At 46.3% G+C, this 19,806-nt stretch overlaps 1 protein-coding gene across 1 annotated transcript in view; it reads right to left on the bottom strand.

The window, feature by feature from the left end:
• Positions 1-4,609: 4,609 nt before the first annotated feature.
• The window catches only part of lepr (leptin receptor), a 65,462-nt gene continuing 50,265 nt past the window's right edge, over positions 4,610-19,806 (bottom strand). Inside the window, 5 exon segments of the mRNA XM_046300649.1 lie at positions 4,610-5,780; positions 5,782-6,410; positions 6,623-6,698; positions 15,882-15,984; positions 18,609-18,692. Coding sequence (XP_046156605.1) covers positions 5,531-5,780; positions 5,782-6,410; positions 6,623-6,698; positions 15,882-15,984; positions 18,609-18,692 — 1,142 coding nt within the window. The 3' untranslated portion in view covers positions 4,610-5,530.

Raw genomic sequence — 19,806 nt, 5'->3', positions numbered from 1 at the left:
TGTGTCCAAAACACAACAAAGTCTGGCCACCAGCGAAAACACAACAAAGTCTGGCCACCAGCGAAAACAAAACAAAGTCTGGCCACCAGCGAAAACACAACAGTCTGGCCACCAGAGAAAACACAACAGTCTGGCCACCAGCGAAAACACAAAAGGCTAGCCACAAGTGTAAACAATGAAAAAACACAACAATGGCTGGCCACTAGCGAAAACACAAGAGCGAAAATACAACAAAGGCTGGTCACCAACAAAAACACAACAAAGGCTGGCCACTAGCGAAAACACAAGAGCGAAAATACAACAAAGGCTGGTCACCAACAAAAACGCAACAAAGGCTGGCCACCAGCGAAAACGCAACAAAGGCTGGCCACCAGCGAAAACGCAACAAAGGCTGGCCACCAGCGAAAACGCAACCGGGAAAACACAACAGAGGCTGGTCACCAGCGAAAATGCAACAGAGGTTGGTCACCAGCGAAAATGCAACAGAGGCTGGTCACCAGCGAAAAACGCAACAGAGGCTGGTTACCAGCAAAAAAACGCAACAGAGGCTGGTCACCAGCGAAAAAAGGCAATAAAGGCTGGTTACCAGCGAAAAACGCAACAGAGGCTGGTTACCAGCGAAAAAGGCAACAGAGGCTGGTTACCAGCGAAAAAGGCAACAGAGGCTGGTCACCAGCAAAAAACGCAACAGAGGCTGGTCACCAGCAAAAAACGCAACAGAGGCTGGTCACCAGCGAAAAACGCAACAGAGGCTGGTCACCAGCGAAAAACGCAACAGAGGCTGGTCACCAGCGAAAAACGCAACAGAGGCTGGTCATCAGCGAAAAACGCAACAGAGGCTGGTCACCAGCGAAAAACGCAACAGAGGCTGGTCACCAGCAAAAAACGCAACAGAGGCTGGTCACCAGCAAAAAACGCAACAGAGGCTGGTCACCAGCGAAAAACGCAATAGAGGCTGGTCACCAGCGAAAAACGCAATAGAGGCTGGTCACTAGCGAAAACGCAACAGAGGCTGGTAACCAGCGAAAACATAACAAAGGCCTGTGAAAACACAATGAAGGCTGGTCACCAGCGAAGACACACCAGCGAAAACACGACAACGGCTGGTCACCTGCAAAAGCACAACAAAGGCTGGTCACCTGCAAAAGCACAAAAAAGGCTGGTCACCAGCGAAAGCACAACAAAGGCTGGTCACCAGCGAAAGCACAAAAAGGCTGGTCACCAGCAAAAGCACAACAAAGGCTGGTCACCTGCAAAAGCACAACAAAGGCTGGTCACCTGCAAAAGCACAAAAAAGGCTGGTCACCAGCGAAAGCACAACAAAGGCTGGTCACCATTTCATTTCATTTCAAATTTATTTCAAATTTTATTTGTCACATACACATGGTTAGCAGATGTTAATGCAAGTGTAGCGAAATGCTTGTGCTTCTAGTTCCGACAATGCAGTGATAACCAACAAGTAATCTAACTAACAATTCCAAAACTACTGTCTTATACACAGTGTAAGGGGATAAGGAACATGTACATAAGGATATATGAATGAGTGATGGTACAGAGCAGCATACAGTAGATGGTATCGAGTACAGTATATACATATGAGATGAGTGTGTAGACAAAGTAAACAAAGTGGCATAGTTAAAGTGGCTAGTGATACATGTGTTACATAAGGATGCAGTCGATGATGTAGAGTACAGTATATACATATGCATATGAGATGAATAATGTAGGGTAAGTAACATTATATAAGGTAGCATTGTTTAAAGTGGCTAGTGATATATTTACATCATTTCCCATCAATTCCCATTATTAAAATGGCTGGAGTTGGGTCAGTGTCAATGACAGTGTGTTGGCAGCAGCCACTCAGTGTTAGTGGTGGCTGTTTAACAGTCTGATGGCCTTGAGATAGAAGCTGTTTTTCAGTCTCTCGGTCCCAGCTTTGATGCACCTGTACTGACCTCGCCTTCTGGATGATAGCGGGGTGAACAGGCAGTGGTTCGGGTGGTTGATGTCCTTGATGATCTTTATGGCCTTCCTGTAACAACGGGTGGTGTAGGTGTCCTGGAGGGCAGGTAGTTTGCCCCCGGTGATGCGTTGTGCAGTCCTCACTACCCTCTGGAGAGCCTTACGGTTGAGGGCGGAGCAGTTGCCGTACCAGGCGGTGATACAGCCCGCCAGGATGCTCTCGATTGTGCATCTGTAGAAGTTTGTGAGTGCTTTTGGTGACAAGCCAAATTTCTTCAGCCTCCTGAGGTTGAATAGGCGCTGCTGCGCCTTCTTCACGACGCTGTCAGTGTGAGTGGACCAATTCAGTTTGTCTGTGATGTGTATGAGGAACTTAAAACTAGCTACCCTCTCCACTACTGTTCCATCGATGTGGATAGGGGGGTGTTCCCTCTGCTGTTTCCTGAAGTCCACAATCATCTCCTTAGTTTTGTTGACGTTGAGTGTGAGGTTATTTTCCTGACACCACACTCCGAGGGCCCTCACCTCCTCCCTGTAGGCCGTCTCGTCGTTGTTGGTAATCAAGCCTACCACTGTTGTGTCGTCCGCAAACTTTATGATTGAGTTGTAGGCGTGCGTGGCCACGCAGTCGTGGGTGAACAGGGAGTACAGGAGAGGGCTCAGAACGCACCCTTGTGGGGCCCCCGTGTTGAGGATCAGCGGGGAGGAGATGTTGTTGCCTACCCTCACCACCTGGGGGCGGCCCGTCAGGAAGTCCAGTACCCAGTTGCACAGGGCGGGGTCGAGACCCAGGGTCTCGAGCTTGATGACGAGCTTGGAGGGTACTATGGTGTTGAATGCCGAGCTGTAGTCGAACAGCATTCTCACATAGGTATTCCTCTTGTCCAGGTGGGTTAGGGCAGTGTGCAGTGTGGTTGAGATTGCATCGTCTGTGGACCTATTTGGGCGGTAAGCAAATTGGAGTGGGTCTAGGGTGTCAGGTAGGGTGGAGGTGATATGGTCCTTGACTAGTCTCTCAAAGCACTTCATGATGACGGAAGTGAGTGCTACGGGGTGGTAGTCGTTTAGCTCAGTTACCTTAGCTTTCTTGGGAACAGGAACAATGGTGGCCCTCTTGAAGCATGTGGGAACAGCAGACTGGTATAGGGATTGATTGAATATGTCCGTAAACACACCGGCCAACGAAAGCACAAAAAGGCTGGTCACCAGCAAAAGCACAACAAAGGCTGGTCACCAGCGAAAACAAAACAAAGGCTGGTCACCAGCGAAAACACAATTAAGGCTAGTTACCAGCCTAGGCTGCTCTATGCCTCCCCCCCGCATGGTTACAGCCAAATCAAACACTAAGAGGAGATGTTACAGTAAGATGTTGATAGAGCACCCTCTCCTGGTAGTTCTGCTACAGTACACTGGAAATAATACTCTGACCTAGAGGTTCTTAAGCTTTTTCACCTCGAGACTCAAATGAGAAATGTACCGTCTCCACACGACCCTAATTAAGAAACATAAATGTTTACTCATAACTCGACCCACCTCTCACATGCTCAGGGCACACTTCGGCTCCCAAAACATAGTTTAAGAAACCCTGCTCTCAATTACAAATTATGCAAATATCCCACTTCTGATTTCTTATATTATCCCATGGGATCACATTTTCCGCCATTCCCAAACCCTTTCAGAATATAGATACAGTATGTCAGTTTCTCACATGATGTCCATGCCAAGCTATGATGTTTCAGCATATTCTATATATGAGCGGTCTTCTTCTAGCCTGGGTATCAATCTGTTGGTTGCACCATGCTAAGTAGTTGGAACAATAGCAAACAGGTTTGAGACCAGGCTATTCTTGTTCTACTTTCATCTAAATTCTGACCATTCTGAATGGGACAACCAGGAACATTTATTAATGGACCAGGTGGGTGTTGTTGTTTGGCTTATAGCCTACCTCCAGCGAGGTGAGAGCAACTGTGATATTTATGTTCTCAATGATAAATAAGGTTGTCTTCTGCTGTGAAGCCATGCTTAATTAACCCAGGTCCCTTCCTAGCGACATGGCTAATCTGTATCACAGTAGGCAGCAACTCAGTATGTAATCTGTGTCACAGCAGGCAGGAACTCAGTATGTAATCTGTGTCACAGCAGGCAGGAACTCAGTATGTAATCTGTGTCACAGCAGGCAGGAACTCAGTATGTAATCTGTGTCACAGCAGGCAGAAACTCAGTATGTAAACTGTGTCACAACAGGCAGGAACTCAGTATGTAATCTGTGTCACAGCAGGCAGAAACTCAGTATGTAATCTGTGTCACAGCAGGCAGAAACTCAGTATGTAATCTGTGTCACAGCAGGCAGGAACTCAGTATGTAATCTGTGTCACAGCAGGCAGGAACTCAGTATGTAATCTGTGTCACAGCAGACAGCAACTGTATTCTCCCACCCTCAAGAAAACCAAGTCGATATATACCACAAAACAATGGTTCACGGTCGCAGCTCATGGGTCTCCCAGTACTGTCTGTCTGCAACCCGAACCTGTCTGAGTGACTGATGGCCTCGGTAATGGTGGAAGAGAAATCACCTTTAGATGGGATCTTTCTCAGCATTGACCACCTTCAAGTCAACCATTTCTTAATAAGTCAACAGTCGTGGCAATAAAGATTTTTATTGTGACCACGAAAACGACACAAGATCTTGACAAGCATTACAAATCACTCTGGTATTTTTCACTTTTTTCATTGGTGTCAAAATGTACATTCTTTTATCACCTACAGTAGCAACAGCTTTTTCAATAGAAAAAGGCACGCAATGAAACTAGATGGCACATCTTTACATATCGTAAAGAAGTTTCAAATACAGTACATATACAACGAAGAAAATATGTCTATATTTTTTTGAGGGCTCAGTCAATGCAAATGCAGATCTAAAAGGCAATTCTCCACAACTGTTACAATAAGTGTTCCAAAAGCATCCAAATCCAACATCCAGCAGAGTCCAACCATTCAATAACACCTGCTTTGAGACACCATCCCATCATGTGTTTATGCTGTACATAGCTCAGAGCAGCCATCGGAAAGAAAATAGACCTTTTCGGAAGATAGGCCTTTATTTTCCTTTTTTCTATTTTTGAAATTAAATTCATCCCAGCATAATAGTTCCTGAAAGTGTGCAGCACTGAATGAAGGAGCCTCCACCCCTCTGCTCTCCTCTCTCCGAGATGTGACAGAGCTGGCTTCCTGTGGACTGAACAGTAGCACTGTAGACAGAGAGAATGTGCTTATAAAATGGCATCCGATTACTTGGAAAGTGGGCAGAGGCTTAGCATCTAGGACGCCTCGCAACCTTGGACACCTTTTCCCCATATTCTAAATGCCCAATATAAGTGCACAACTTTTGCCCAGGGCCCATAGGGGTCTAAGTGTACTATACTGGGAATAGTGTGCCATCTAAAAACAGCTAAGGTTCTGTAAATGCCCTCCACAGATAGATGAGCCTATCACTGACTGAACACCAGCCACAGACCATTGTCTGTGTCTCTCCTGAGTTCTCTCCCTCCTGAGGGACTAAACAGCAGCATCAGACTGAATCAGTACATGAAGCACTATCAGCTCTTACAGCTGGTGGGTCCTGTGCTTTGAGTGGACTGGAGGGAGCAGTTCTGAACTGGGGGAGGTAGAGGGGGACACTCCTCATCCCTACCACCGACCCCTCGTCACTGTACTCACTAAACATAGAGTCCTGACTCCCGAGCAAAGGGATGGACTCAACGGACGAGCCCCCTCTCCCCAGAACCATCACCTCTTTGAGAAGCATAGCCCTTGTGTCTTTCCTCCTCCTCCTCCTCCTCCTCCTTCTCACTCTCCTCCTGACAGTCCATCCCCAGGTAGTACAGGTCCTTCTCCTCAATTACCTCTGTCCCCCCATCCCTCTCTCCTCCCAGGGCCTCATCCTCCTGCTCTGAAGTCTCGGAAAACTCCTCGACAGAGTTGTAAGAGCAGGAACGCCGTGGGTCCAGGTCCGACTCTCCGGCTCCGGAATGGGAGATCTCCAGCTCCCACAGGCCTCCGGGGAAGGAGCCCGAGATGTCGGAGTTGTTGCCTGAGAAGTTGCCCTCGTCGCTGGAACTGATGAGGCTGCCCTCTTGCTTGTAGAGGTGTTGGGGGTTGTCAGAGAGAAGCACTGTGGCGTAGGTCACTGACGGCTGGGCTGAGCTCTCCAAACTCCTGGGGAGATCTGGGAGTTGGAGGCTCTCCTCCTCCTCCTCTGGGAGCCCAGGCACCTCTGAGTCCACACAGAGAGCTGGGGAGGAGGCTGGGATCAGATCCTTGTCTGAGCCTGACGTAGGGGGGCCAGTCTTCTCCATGATGGTGGCCTGGGAGATGGTCTCTGAGACGAGGAGTAGTGGCCAGGTTGGTAGGCCCTCTGGGTGGCAGAACAACTGCTCCATAGTGTCAGCCTGGACAAGAAGATAGGAGGAGAGTTAGAACTACAGCAAGGTGAACAAGCCTATTGATTAGATATTACTTTTTCAATACTGTGGCAAGCTGTCCTACACAGCACATGCATTTTTTGGTCTCTATGGTCTCTCACTGTTTTAGTAGCCTGCTATATCTTTAAGTGTTTTTTCATGGCTAAGTGTGTGTGGAGTAGAATTCCTGTACACCTCACCTTCCCGAAGTCAATCCCCTGAGCCCAAGAACAGTTGTTGGGGTTGGGAACATCTTTCCACATAAACTTCTTCATGCTGGGATTCAGACAGAATAGAATTTAACAACAAGGTATGGAGCCTTTGTCTCCAATCCAACACTCTCACTCATATACATTTACAAAGCGTAGTGTGTTTGTGTACGGATGTGTGCTTTGGTGTAGCTAGGACTGAGGGCAGCATGTGTATGTGAAGTGAGCGCCTAACTCACTCACTCTCACCCCCTTTCTCCCACGTTCTCAGAACACATTCAGCCAATCACCATAGTAATTGAGCCCTGAGGACATTCTGTACATTGTTGAAATGTCACGTATAATCGAATTCCATTCCTAATCAATGTGTCTGACTGTGTTCCTCAGATCAATAACTACCTGGAATCACCATTTTAGTCTTAACCACCTGCACAGAGGCAAAAAACATTGATCCTCTCTTTCTAATGTCAGACTCAGTCCAAAAGTAATTTCTGTAAATACACCACTGGTATAGAACAGAACACACCACTGGTATAGAACAGAACACACCACACCACTGGTATAGAACAGAACACACCACTGGTATGGAATAGAACACACCACTGGTATAGAATAGAACACACCACTGGTATAGAATAGAACACACCACTGGTATAGAACAGAACACACCACTGGTATAGAACAGAACACACCACACCTCTGGTATAGAACAGAACATACCACACCACTGGTATAGAACAGAACACACCACTGGTATAGAATAGAACACACCACTGGTATAGAACAGAACACACCACTGGTATAGAACAGAACACACCACACCACTGGTATAGAACAGAACATACCACTGGTATAGAATAGAACACACCACTGGTATAGAATAGAACACACCACTGGTATAGAACAGAACACACCACTGGTATAGAACAGAACACACCACTGGTATAGAACAGAACACACCACACCTCTGGTATAGAACAGAACATACCACACCACTGGTATAGAACAGAACACACCACTGGTATAGAACAGAACACACCACTGGTATAGAATAGAACACACCACTGGTATAGAACAGAACACACCACACCACTGGTATAGAACAGAACATACCACTGGTATAGAATAGAACACACCACTGGTATAGAACAGAACACACCACTGGTATAGAACAGAACACACCACTGGTATAGAACAGAACACACCACACCTCTGGTATAGAACAGAACACACCACTGGTATAGAACAGGACACACCACTGGTATAGAACAGAACACACCACTGGTATAGAACAGAACACACCACACCACTGGTATAGAACAGAACACACCACTGGTATAGAACAGAACACACCACTGGTATGGAACAGAACACACCACTGGTATAGAACAGAACACACCACACCACTGGTATAGAACAGAACACACCACTGGTATAGAACAGAACACACCACACAACTGGTATAGAACAGAACACACCACTGGTATAGTGGTGTGTTCAAACTTTCTACTATTAAACTCGGACAAAACAGAGATGCTTGTTCTAGGTCCCAAGAAACAAAGAGATGTTCTGTTGAATCTGACAATTAATCTTAATGGTTGTACAGTCTCAAATAAAACTGAAGGACCTCGGCGTTACTCTGGACCCTGATCTCTCTTTTGAAGAACATATCAAGACCATTTCGAGGACAGCTTTTTTCCATCTACGTAACATTGCAAAAATCAGAAACTTTCTGTCCAAAAATGATACAGAAAAATTAATCCATGCTTTTGTCACTTCTAGGTTAGACTACTGCAATGCTCTATTTTCCGGCTACCCGGATAAAGCACTAAATAAACTTCAGTTAGTGCTAAATACGGCTGCTAGAATCCTGACTAGAACCAAAAAATTTGATCATATTACTCCAGTGCTAGCCTCTCTACACTGGCTTCCTGTCAAAGCAAGGGCTGATTTCAAGGTTTTACTGCTAACCTACAAAGCATTACATGGGCTTGCTCCTACCTACCTCTCTGATTTGGTCCTGCCGTACATACCTACACGTACGCTACGGTCACAAGACGCAGGCCTCCTAATTGTCCCTAGAATTTCTAAGCAAACAGCTGGAGGCAGGGCTTTCTCCTATAGAGCTCCATTTTTATGGAACGGTCTGCCTACCCATGTCAGAGACGCAAACTCGGTCTCAACCTTTAAGTCTTTACTGAAGACTCATCTCTTCAGTGGGTCATATGATTGAGTGTAGTCTGGCCCAGGAGTGGGAAGGTGAACGGAAAGGCTCTGGAGCAACGAACCGCCCTTGCTGTCTCTGCCTGGCCGGTTCCCCTCTTTTCACTGGGATTCTTTGCCTCTAACCCTGTTACGGGGCTGAGTCACTGGCTTGCTGGGGCTCTCTCGTGCCGTCCCTGGGGGGGTGCGTCACCTGGGTGGGTTGATTCACTGTTGTGGTCGGCCTGTCTGGGTCCCCCCCCTTGGGTTGTACCGTGTCGGAGATCTTTGTGGGCTATACTCGGCCTTGTCTCAGGATGGTAAGTTGGTGGTTGAAGATTTCCCTCTAGTGGTGTGGGGGCTGTGCTTTGGCAAAGTGGGTGGGGTTATATCCGTCCTGTTTGGCCCTGTCCGGGGGTGTCCTCGGATGGGGCCACAGTGTCTCCTGACCCCTCCTGTCTCAGCCTCCAGTATTTATGCTGCAGTAGTTTATGTGTCGGGGGGCTAGGGTCAGTTTGTTTATCTGGAGTACTTCTCCTGTCCTATTCAGGTGTCCTGTGTGAATCTAAGTGTGCGTTCTCTAATTCTCTCCTTCTCTCTTTCTTTCTCTCTCTCGGAGGACCTGAGCCCTAGGACCATGTCCCAGGACTACCTGACATGAGGACTCCTTGCTGTCCCCAGTCCACCTGGCCATGCTCCTGCTCCAGTTTCAACTGTTCTGCCTTACTATTATTCAACCATGCTGGTCATTTATGAACATTTGAACATCTTGGCCACGTTCTGTTATAATCTCCACCCGGCACAGCCAGAAGAGGACTGGCCACCCCACATATGCTCTCTCTAATTCTCTCTTTCTTTCTCTCTCTCGGAGGACCTGAGCCCTAGGACCGTGCCCCAGGACTACCTGACATGATGGCTCCTTGCTGTCCCCAGTCCACCTGACTGTGCTGCTGCTCCAGTTTCAACTGTTCTGCCTTATTATTATTTGACCATGCTGGTCATTTATGAACATTTGAACATCTTGGTCATGTTCTGTTATAATCTCTACCCGGCACAGCCAGAAGAGGACTGGCCACCCCACATAGCCCGGTTCCTCTCTAGGTTTCTTCCTAGGTTTTGGCCTTTCTAGGGAGTTTTTCCTAGCCACCGTGCTTTTACACCTGCATTGTTTGCTGTTTGGGGTTTTAGGCTGGGTTTCTGTACAGCACTTTGAGATATCAGCTGATGTACGAAGGGCTATATAAATAAATTTGATTTGATTTGAACACACCACTGGTATGGAACAGAACACACCACTGGTATAGAACAGAACACACCACACCACTGGTATAGAACAGAACACACCACTGGTATAGAACAGAACACACCACTGGTATAGAACAGAACACACCACACCACTGGTATAGAACAGAACATACCACTGGTATAGAATAGAACACACCACTGGTATAGAACAGAACACACCTCTGGTATAGAACAGAACACACCACACCTCTGGTATAGAACAGAACACACCACTGGTATAGAACAGGACACACCACTGGTATAGAACAGAACACACCACTGGTATAGAACAGAACACACCACTGGTATAGAACAGAACACACCACTGGTATAGAATAGAACACACCACTGGTATAGAACAGAACACACCACACCTCTGGTATAGAACAGAACACACCACACCTCTGGTATAGAACAGAACACACCACACCACTGGTATAGAACAGAACACACCACTGGTATAGAACAGAACACACCACTGGTATAGAATAGAACACACCACTGGTATAGAACAGAACACACCACTGGTATAGAACAGAACACACCACACCACTGGTATAGAACAGAACATACCACTGGTATAGAATAGAACACACCACTGGTATAGAATAGAACACACCACTGGTATAGAACAGAACACACCACTGGTATAGAACAGAACACACCACACCTCTGGTATAGAACAGAACACACCACTGGTATAGAACAGGACACACCACTGGTATAGAACAGAACACACCACTGGTATAGAACAGAACACACCACACCACTGGTATAGAACAGAACACACCACTGGTATAGAACAGAACACACCACTGGTATGGAACAGAACACACCACTGGTATAGAACAGAACACACCACACCACTGGTATAGAACAGAACACACCACTGGTATAGAACAGAACACACCACACAACTGGTATAGAACAGAACACACCACTGGTATAGTGGTGTGTTCAAACTTTCTACTATTAAACTCGGACAAAACAGAGATGCTTGTTCTAGGTCCCAAGAAACAAAGAGATCTTCTGTTGAATCTGACAATTAATCTTAATGGTTGTACAGTCTCAAATAAAACTGAAGGACCTCGGCGTTACTCTGGACCCTGATCTCTCTTTTGAAGAACATATCAAGACCATTTCGAGGACAGCTTTTTTCCATCTACGTAACATTGCAAAAATCAGAAACTTTCTGTCCAAAAATGATACAGAAAAATTAATCCATGCTTTTGTCACTTCTAGGTTAGACTACTGCAATGCTCTATTTTCCGGCTACCCGGATAAAGCACTAAATAAACTTCAGTTAGTGCTAAATACGGCTGCTAGAATCCTGACTAGAACCAAAAAATTTGATCATATTACTCCAGTGCTAGCCTCTCTACACTGGCTTCCTGTCAAAGCAAGGGCTGATTTCAAGGTTTTACTGCTAACCTACAAAGCATTACATGGGCTTGCTCCTACCTACCTCTCTGATTTGGTCCTGCCGTACATACCTACACGTACGCTACGGTCACAAGACGCAGGCCTCCTAATTGTCCCTAGAATTTCTAAGCAAACAGCTGGAGGCAGGGCTTTCTCCTATAGAGCTCCATTTTTATGGAACGGTCTGCCTACCCATGTCAGAGACGCAAACTCGGTCTCAACCTTTAAGTCTTTACTGAAGACTCATCTCTTCAGTGGGTCATATGATTGAGTGTAGTCTGGCCCAGGAGTGGGAAGGTGAACGGAAAGGCTCTGGAGCAACGAACCGCCCTTGCTGTCTCTGCCTGGCCGGTTCCCCTCTTTTCACTGGGATTCTTTGCCTCTAACCCTGTTACGGGGCTGAGTCACTGGCTTGCTGGGGCTCTCTCGTGCCGTCCCTGGGGGGGGTGCGTCACCTGGGTGGGTTGATTCACTGTTGTGGTCGGCCTGTCTGGGTTCCCCCTCCCCCTTGGGTTGTACCGTGTCGGAGATCTTTGTGGGCTATACTCGGCCTTGTCTCAGGATGGTAAGTTGGTGGTTGAAGATTTCCCTCTAGTGGTGTGGGGGCTGTGCTTTGGCAAAGTGGGTGGGGTTATATCCGTCCTGTTTGGCCCTGTCCGGGGTGTCCTCGGATGGGGCCACAGTGTCTCCTGACCCCTCCTGTCTCAGCCTCCAGTATTTATGCTGCAGTAGTTTATGTGTCGGGGGCTAGGGTCAGTTTGTTTATCTGGAGTACTTCTCCTGTCCTATTCAGGTGTCCTGTGTGAATCTAAGTGCGCGTTCTCTAATTCTCTCCTTCTCTCTTTCTTTCTCTCTCTCGGAGGACCTGAGCCCTAGGACCATGTCCCAGGACTACCTGACATGAGGACTCCTTGCTGTCCCCAGTCCACCTGGCCATGCTCCTGCTCCAGTTTCAACTGTTCTGCCTTACTATTATTCAACCATGCTGGTCATTTATGAACATTTGAACATCTTGGCCACGTTCTGTTATAATCTCCACCCGGCACAGCCAGAAGAGGACTGGCCACCCCACATATGCTCTCTCTAATTCTCTCTTTCTTTCTCTCTCTCGGAGGACCTGAGCCCTAGGACCGTGCCCCAGGACTACCTGACATGATGGCTCCTTGCTGTCCCCAGTCCACCTGACTGTGCTGCTGCTCCAGTTTCAACTGTTCTGCCTTATTATTATTTGACCATGCTGGTCATTTATGAACATTTGAACATCTTGGTCATGTTCTGTTATAATCTCTACCCGGCACAGCCAGAAGAGGACTGGCCACCCCACATAGCCCGGTTCCTCTCTAGGTTTCTTCCTAGGTTTTGGCCTTTCTAGGGAGTTTTTCCTAGCCACCGTGCTTTTACACCTGCATTGTTTGCTGTTTGGGGTTTTAGGCTGGGTTTCTGTACAGCACTTTGAGATATCAGCTGATGTACGAAGGGCTATATAAATAAATTTGATTTGATTTGAACACACCACTGGTATGGAACAGAACACACCACTGGTATAGAACAGAACACACCACACCACTGGTATAGAACAGAACACACCACTGGTATAGAACAGAACACACCACACCACTGGTATAGAACAGAACACACCACTGGTATAGAACAGAACACACCACTGGTATAGAATAGAACACACCACTGGTATAGAACAGAACACACCTCTGGTATAGAACAGAACACACCACACCTCTGGTATAGAACAGAACACACCACTGGTATAGAACAGGACACACCACTGGTATAGAACAGAACACACCACTGGTATAGAACAGAACACACCACTGGTATAGAACAGAACACACCACACCACTGGTATAGAACAGAACACACCACTGGTATAGAATAGAACACACCACTGGTATAGAATAGAACACACCACTGGTATAGAATAGAACACACCACTGGTATAGAACAGAACACACCACTGGTATAGAACAGAACACACCACTGGTATAGAACAGAACACACCACTGGTATAGAACAGAACACACCACACCTCTGGTATAGAACAGAACATACCACACCACTGGTATAGAACAGAACACACCACTGGTATAGAATAGAACACACCACTGGTATAGAACAGAACACACCACTGGTATAGAACAGAACACACCACACCACTGGTATAGAACAGAACATACCACTGGTATAGAATAGAACACACCACTGGTATAGAACAGAACACACCACTGGTATAGAACAGAACACACCACACCTCTGGTATAGAACAGAACACACCACTGGTATAGAACAGGACACACCACTGGTATAGAACAGAACACACCACTGGTATAGAACAGAACACACCACACCACTGGTATAGAACAGAACACACCACTGGTATGGAACAGAACACACCACTGGTATGGAACAGAACACACCACTGGTATGGAACAGAACACACCACTGGTATAGAACAGAACACACCACACCACTGGTATAGAACAGAACACACCACTGGTATAGAACAGAACACACCACTGGTATAGAACAGAACACACCACTGGTATAGAACAGAACACACCACACAACTGGTATAGAACAGAACACACCACACAACTGGTATAGAACAGAACACACCACTGGTATAGAATAGAACACACCACTGGTATAGAATAGAACACACCACTGGTATAGAACAGAACACACCACTGGTATAGAACAGAACACACCACACCACTGGTATAGAACAGAACATACCACACCACTGGTATAGAACAGAACATACCACACCACTGGTATAGAACAGAACACACCACTGGTATAGAACAGAACACACCACACCACTGGTATAGAACAGAACACACCACACCACTGGTATAGAACAGAACACACCACACCACTGGTATAGAACAGAACACACCACACCACTGGTATAGAACAGAACACACCACACCACTGGTATAGAACAGAACACACCACTGGTATAGAACAGAACACACCACTGGTATAGAACAGAACACACCACTGGTATAGAACAGAACACACCACTGGTATAGAACAGAACACACCACACCACTGGTATAGAACAGAACACACCACACCACTGGTATAGAACAGAACACACCACACCACTGGTATAGAACAGAACACACCACACCACTGGTATAGAACAGAACACACCACACCACTGGTATAGAACAGAACACACCACTGGTATAGAACAGAACACACCACACCACTGGTATAGAACAGAACGCACCACACCACTGGTATAGAACAGAACACACCACTGGTATAGAACAGAACACACCACTGGTATAGAACAGAACACACCACTGGTATAGAACAGAACACACCACTGGTATAGAACAGAACACACCACTGGTATAGAACAGAACACACCACTGGTATAGAACAGAACACACCACTGGTATAGAACAGAACACACCACACCACTGGTATAGAACAGAACACACCACACCACTGGTATAGAACAGAACACACCACACCACTGGTATAGAACAGAACACACCACTGGTATAGAACAGAACACACCACTGGTATAGAACACACCACACCACTGGTATAGAACAGAACACACCACTGGTATAGAACAGAACACACCACTGGTATAGAACAGAACACACCACTGGTATAGAACAGAACACACCACACCACTGGTATAGAACAGAACACACCACACCACTGGTATAGAACAGAACACACCACACCACTGGTATAGAACAGAACGCACCACACCACTGGTATAGAACAGAACACACCACTGGTATAGAACAGAACACACCACTGGTATAGAACAGAACACACCACTGGTATAGAACAGAACACACCACTGGTATAGAACACACCACACCACTGGTATAGAACAGAACACACCACTGGTATAGAACAGAACACACCACTGGTATAGAACAGAACACACCACTGGTATAGAACAGAACACACCACACCACTGGTATAGAACAGAACACACCACACCACTGGTATAGAACAGAACACACCACTGGTATAGAACAGATCACACCACTGGTATAGAACAGAACACACCACACCACTGGTATAGAACAGAACACACCACTGGTATAGAACAGAACACACCACTGATATAGAACAGAACACACCACTGGTATAGAACAGAACACACCACTGGTATAGAACAGAACACACCACTGGTATAGAACAGAACACACCACTGGTATAGAACAGAATGCAACACTGCTATTGAATGTCTACAACTGAGCAAAAATCTGTTAGCAGTATATACAGTTCATTGTCAAATGATTAAACTTTAAATTATATTGAATAATGATGTGAAATATAATCTTACTGGTTTTGGGATATGACCAGGGTGACGAAGAGGACAATGGAGAGGAAGGCGATGATCATCAGAAGCATGTAGGCAGCAGGCCCAGCATCACTCCCCCTAAAGACTGGACAACACCCTGTGTAAGTCTATCAGTCAATCAATCAATCCACATTGGATCATATTCCTATTGACAAGATGGCACCAGAGATCAACCAAATGTTTTTGTGTTCATTTCTTTGCGTTGTTTGTAACTTGTTTTTCAACTTATTTTGTACATAATGTTGCTGCTTATGGTCTCTTATGACCGAAAATAACTTCTGGGCATCAGAACTGCGATTACTCACCACGGACTGGCAGAATACTTTTTTTCCTTTAATGAGTCCGATGTGAATGATATACTGCTTCCCGGGAACAGGCCCAGATCCCCGTCATTTGTGTAAAGAGAAGGCGGAGAAAAAGGGGCTAGAGGGCGGGCTGCCTTCTGAGAATTCAAGGCCAATCTAATAAACCCCCACTTCCTTCCATTCTGATAGCAAACGTGCAATCTTTGGAAAATGAAATCTACAGCGAACCATTAAACAGGAAAAGTGTCAACACAGGACTAAGATCGAATCGTACTACACCAGCTCTGACACTCGTTGGATGTGGCAGGGCTTGCAAACTATTACAGACTACAAAGGGAAGCACGAGAGCTGCCCAGTGACACAAGCCAACCAGACGAGCTAAAGTACTTCTGTGCTCGCTTCGAGGCAAATAACACTGAAACATGCACGAGAGCACCAGCTGTTCCGGAAGACTGTGATCACGCTCTCCGCAGCTGATGTGAGTAAGACCTTTAGACAAGTCAACATTCACAAGGCCGCAGGGCCAGACGGATTACCAGGATGTGTACTGCGAGCATGCGCTGACAAACTGGCAGGTGTCTTCACTGACATTTTCAACCTCTCCCTGTCTGAGTCTGTAATACCAAACATATTTTAAGCAGACCACCAGAGTCCCTGTGCCCAAGAACACTAATGTACCCTGCCTAAATGACTACCGACACGTAGCACTCACGTCTGTAGCCATGAAGTGCTTCGAAAGGCTGGTCATGGCTCACATCAACAGTATTATCCCAGAAACCCTAGACACACTCCAATTTGCATACCGCCCTAACCGATCCACAGATGATGCAATCTCTATTGCACTCCACACTGCCCTTTCCCATATGGACAAATGAAACACCTATGTGAGAATGCTATTCATTAACTACAGCTCAGCATACAACACCATAGTGCCCTCAAAGCTCATCAATAAGCTAAGTACTAAACACCTCCCTCTGCAACTGGATTCTGGACTTCCTGGCGGGCCGCCCCCAGGTGGTGAGGGTAGGTAAGAACACATCCGACATTCTGATCCTCAATTCAGGGGTGCGTGCTCAGTCCCCTCCTGTACTCCCTTTTCACTCATGACTGCACGGCCAGGCACGACTCCAACACCATCATTAAGTTTGCCAATGACACAACAGTAGTAGGCCTGATCACCGACAAGACAGCGTATAGGGAGGAGGTCAGAGACCTGGCCGTGTGGTGCCAGAACAACAACCTCTCCCTCAACACGATCAAGACAAAGGAGATGATTGTGGATTATAGGAAAAAGAGGACCGAGCATGCCCCCCCCCCATTCTCATCAACGGGGCTGTAGTGGACCAGGTTGAGAGCTTCAAGTTCCTTGGTGTCCACATCACCCACAAACTAACATGGTCCAAGCACACCATGAGTCGTGAAGAGGGCACGACAAAACCTATTCCCCCTCAGGAGACTGAAAAGATGGATCCTCAGATCCTCAAAAGGTTCTACAGCTGCACCATCGAGAGCATCTAGACTGGTTACATCACCAGGCGCCTGCTCGCATTCGACCACAAGGCACTACAGAGGGTAGTGCATAAGGCCCAGTACATCATCCAGGACCTGGCATATGAAGGAAGACCCTAAAAATTGTGAAAGACTCCAGCCACCCTAGTCGTAGACGGTTCTCTCTGCTACCGCACGGCAAGCGTTACCGGAGCGCCAATTCTAGGTCCAAGATGCTTCTAAACAGCTTCCACCTCAAGCCATGACTTCTGAACATCTAATCAAATGGATACCCAGACTATTTGCATTGCACCACCCCTCTTTTATACCGCTGCTACTCTCTGTTATCATCTATGCATAGTCACTTTAATAACTCAACCTACATGTACATATTACCTCAACTAACCAGTGCCCCCGCACATGGACTCTGTACCAGTACCCCCCTGTGTATAGTCTCGATATTGTTATTTTACTGCTGCTCTTTAATTACTTGTTACTTTTATTTCTTATTCTCACTCATATTTTTAAAAAACTGCATTGTGGTTTAGAGGCTCATAAGTAACCTGTTGTATTCGGTGCATGTGACTAATAACATTTGATTTGATGCCAATACATAACCTTAGAGGAACTGTGTTAAAACACTCTACTAGAATTGGCACTAAATTTAACATATGACTTACATTATAGATGCATGCATTTCAGTACTTTAATATACAAAATAAACACAATCCATACTCATATGTCAAGTACATAGGCTGCGTTTACACAGTCAGCCCAATTTTGATCATTTGTCCAATTATTGTAGAAAGATCTGATTGGTCAAAAGATCCAAATTGGGCTACCAGTGTAAATGTGGCCATTGAGACACATTTTTGTCCTGTTGTATTGTATGTTCCTATCTTGAGGGAGGGCTTACCTTTAGTATACACTGGCTCTCCTTCTCCATCCGCGAACACTGGATACAAAATAAACTCGTACTCATCAGTTTCATAGAAATGACCTGGGAAATATAGTCAGAGGACAGAGAGCGGTTCAGATTAAAACAGATTGAACCATATAGTCACAGAGAACAGAGGCTCAGATTAGAATAGATTGAACCATATATAGTAACAGAGTAAAGAGAGGCAGTTTAGAACAGATTCAACCATGTCTATAAAAACTCACTAGAGGGCGCCAGAAGCTCACAGCCAACAACCTCTCAAACTGGAACTCCAAACGAATCGAAGCGACACAGTTTGACCTAGACTTGAAGTGCCACTCTTGGACCTAGACTTGGTGCTCTGGAACCGCTTGCTGTGCGGTAGTAGAGAGAACAGTCTTTGACTAGGGTGGCTGGTGTCTTAACATTTGTAGGGCCTTCCTCTGACACCACCTGGTATAGAGGTCCTGGATGGCAGAAAGCTTGGCTGCAGTGAGATACTGCACCGTACGCACTACCCTCTGTAGCACCTTGTGGTCAGATGTCAAGCAGTTTCCATACCAAGCGGTGATGCAACCAGTCAGGATGCTCTCGATGTTGCAGCTGTAGAACTTTTGAGGATCTGAGGTCCCATGCTAAATCTTTTCAGTCTCCTGAGGGCGAATAGGCATTGTCGTGCCCTTTATTGGTGCGTTTGGACCTTGATAGTTTGTTAGTGATGTGGACGCAAAGGAACTTGAAGTGAATGGGGGTATGCTCAGCCCCACTTTTCCTGTTGTCCACAATCAGCTCTTTTGTCTTGCTTACATTGAGGGAGAGGTTGTTGTCCTGGCACCACACTGCCAGGTCTCTGACCTCCTCCATATAGGCTATCTCGTTGTTGTTGGTGATCAGGCCTACCACTGTTGGGTTGTCAGCAAACTCAATGATGGTGTTGGAGTCGTGCTTGGCCATGCAGTCATGGGTGAATAGAGAGTACAAGAGGGACTATTTTTTATTTTATTTCACCTTTATTTAACCAGGTAGGCTCGTTGAGAACAAGTTTTCATTTACAACTGCGACCTGGCCAAGATAAAGCAAAGCAGTGCAACACAAACAACAACAGAGTTACACATGGAATAAAAAAGCTAAGAACGCACCCGAGGGCTCCCACGTTGAGGATCAGAGTGGCAGATGTTTTGTTGCCTACCCTTAC

The sequence above is a fragment of the Oncorhynchus gorbuscha genome, linkage group LG15 (assembly GCF_021184085.1).
Source record: "Oncorhynchus gorbuscha isolate QuinsamMale2020 ecotype Even-year linkage group LG15, OgorEven_v1.0, whole genome shotgun sequence".
Taxonomy (NCBI): domain Eukaryota; kingdom Metazoa; phylum Chordata; class Actinopteri; order Salmoniformes; family Salmonidae; genus Oncorhynchus; species Oncorhynchus gorbuscha.
Note: the sequence above shows the minus strand (reverse complement) of the source record. Positions and strands in the feature narration are given on the sequence as shown.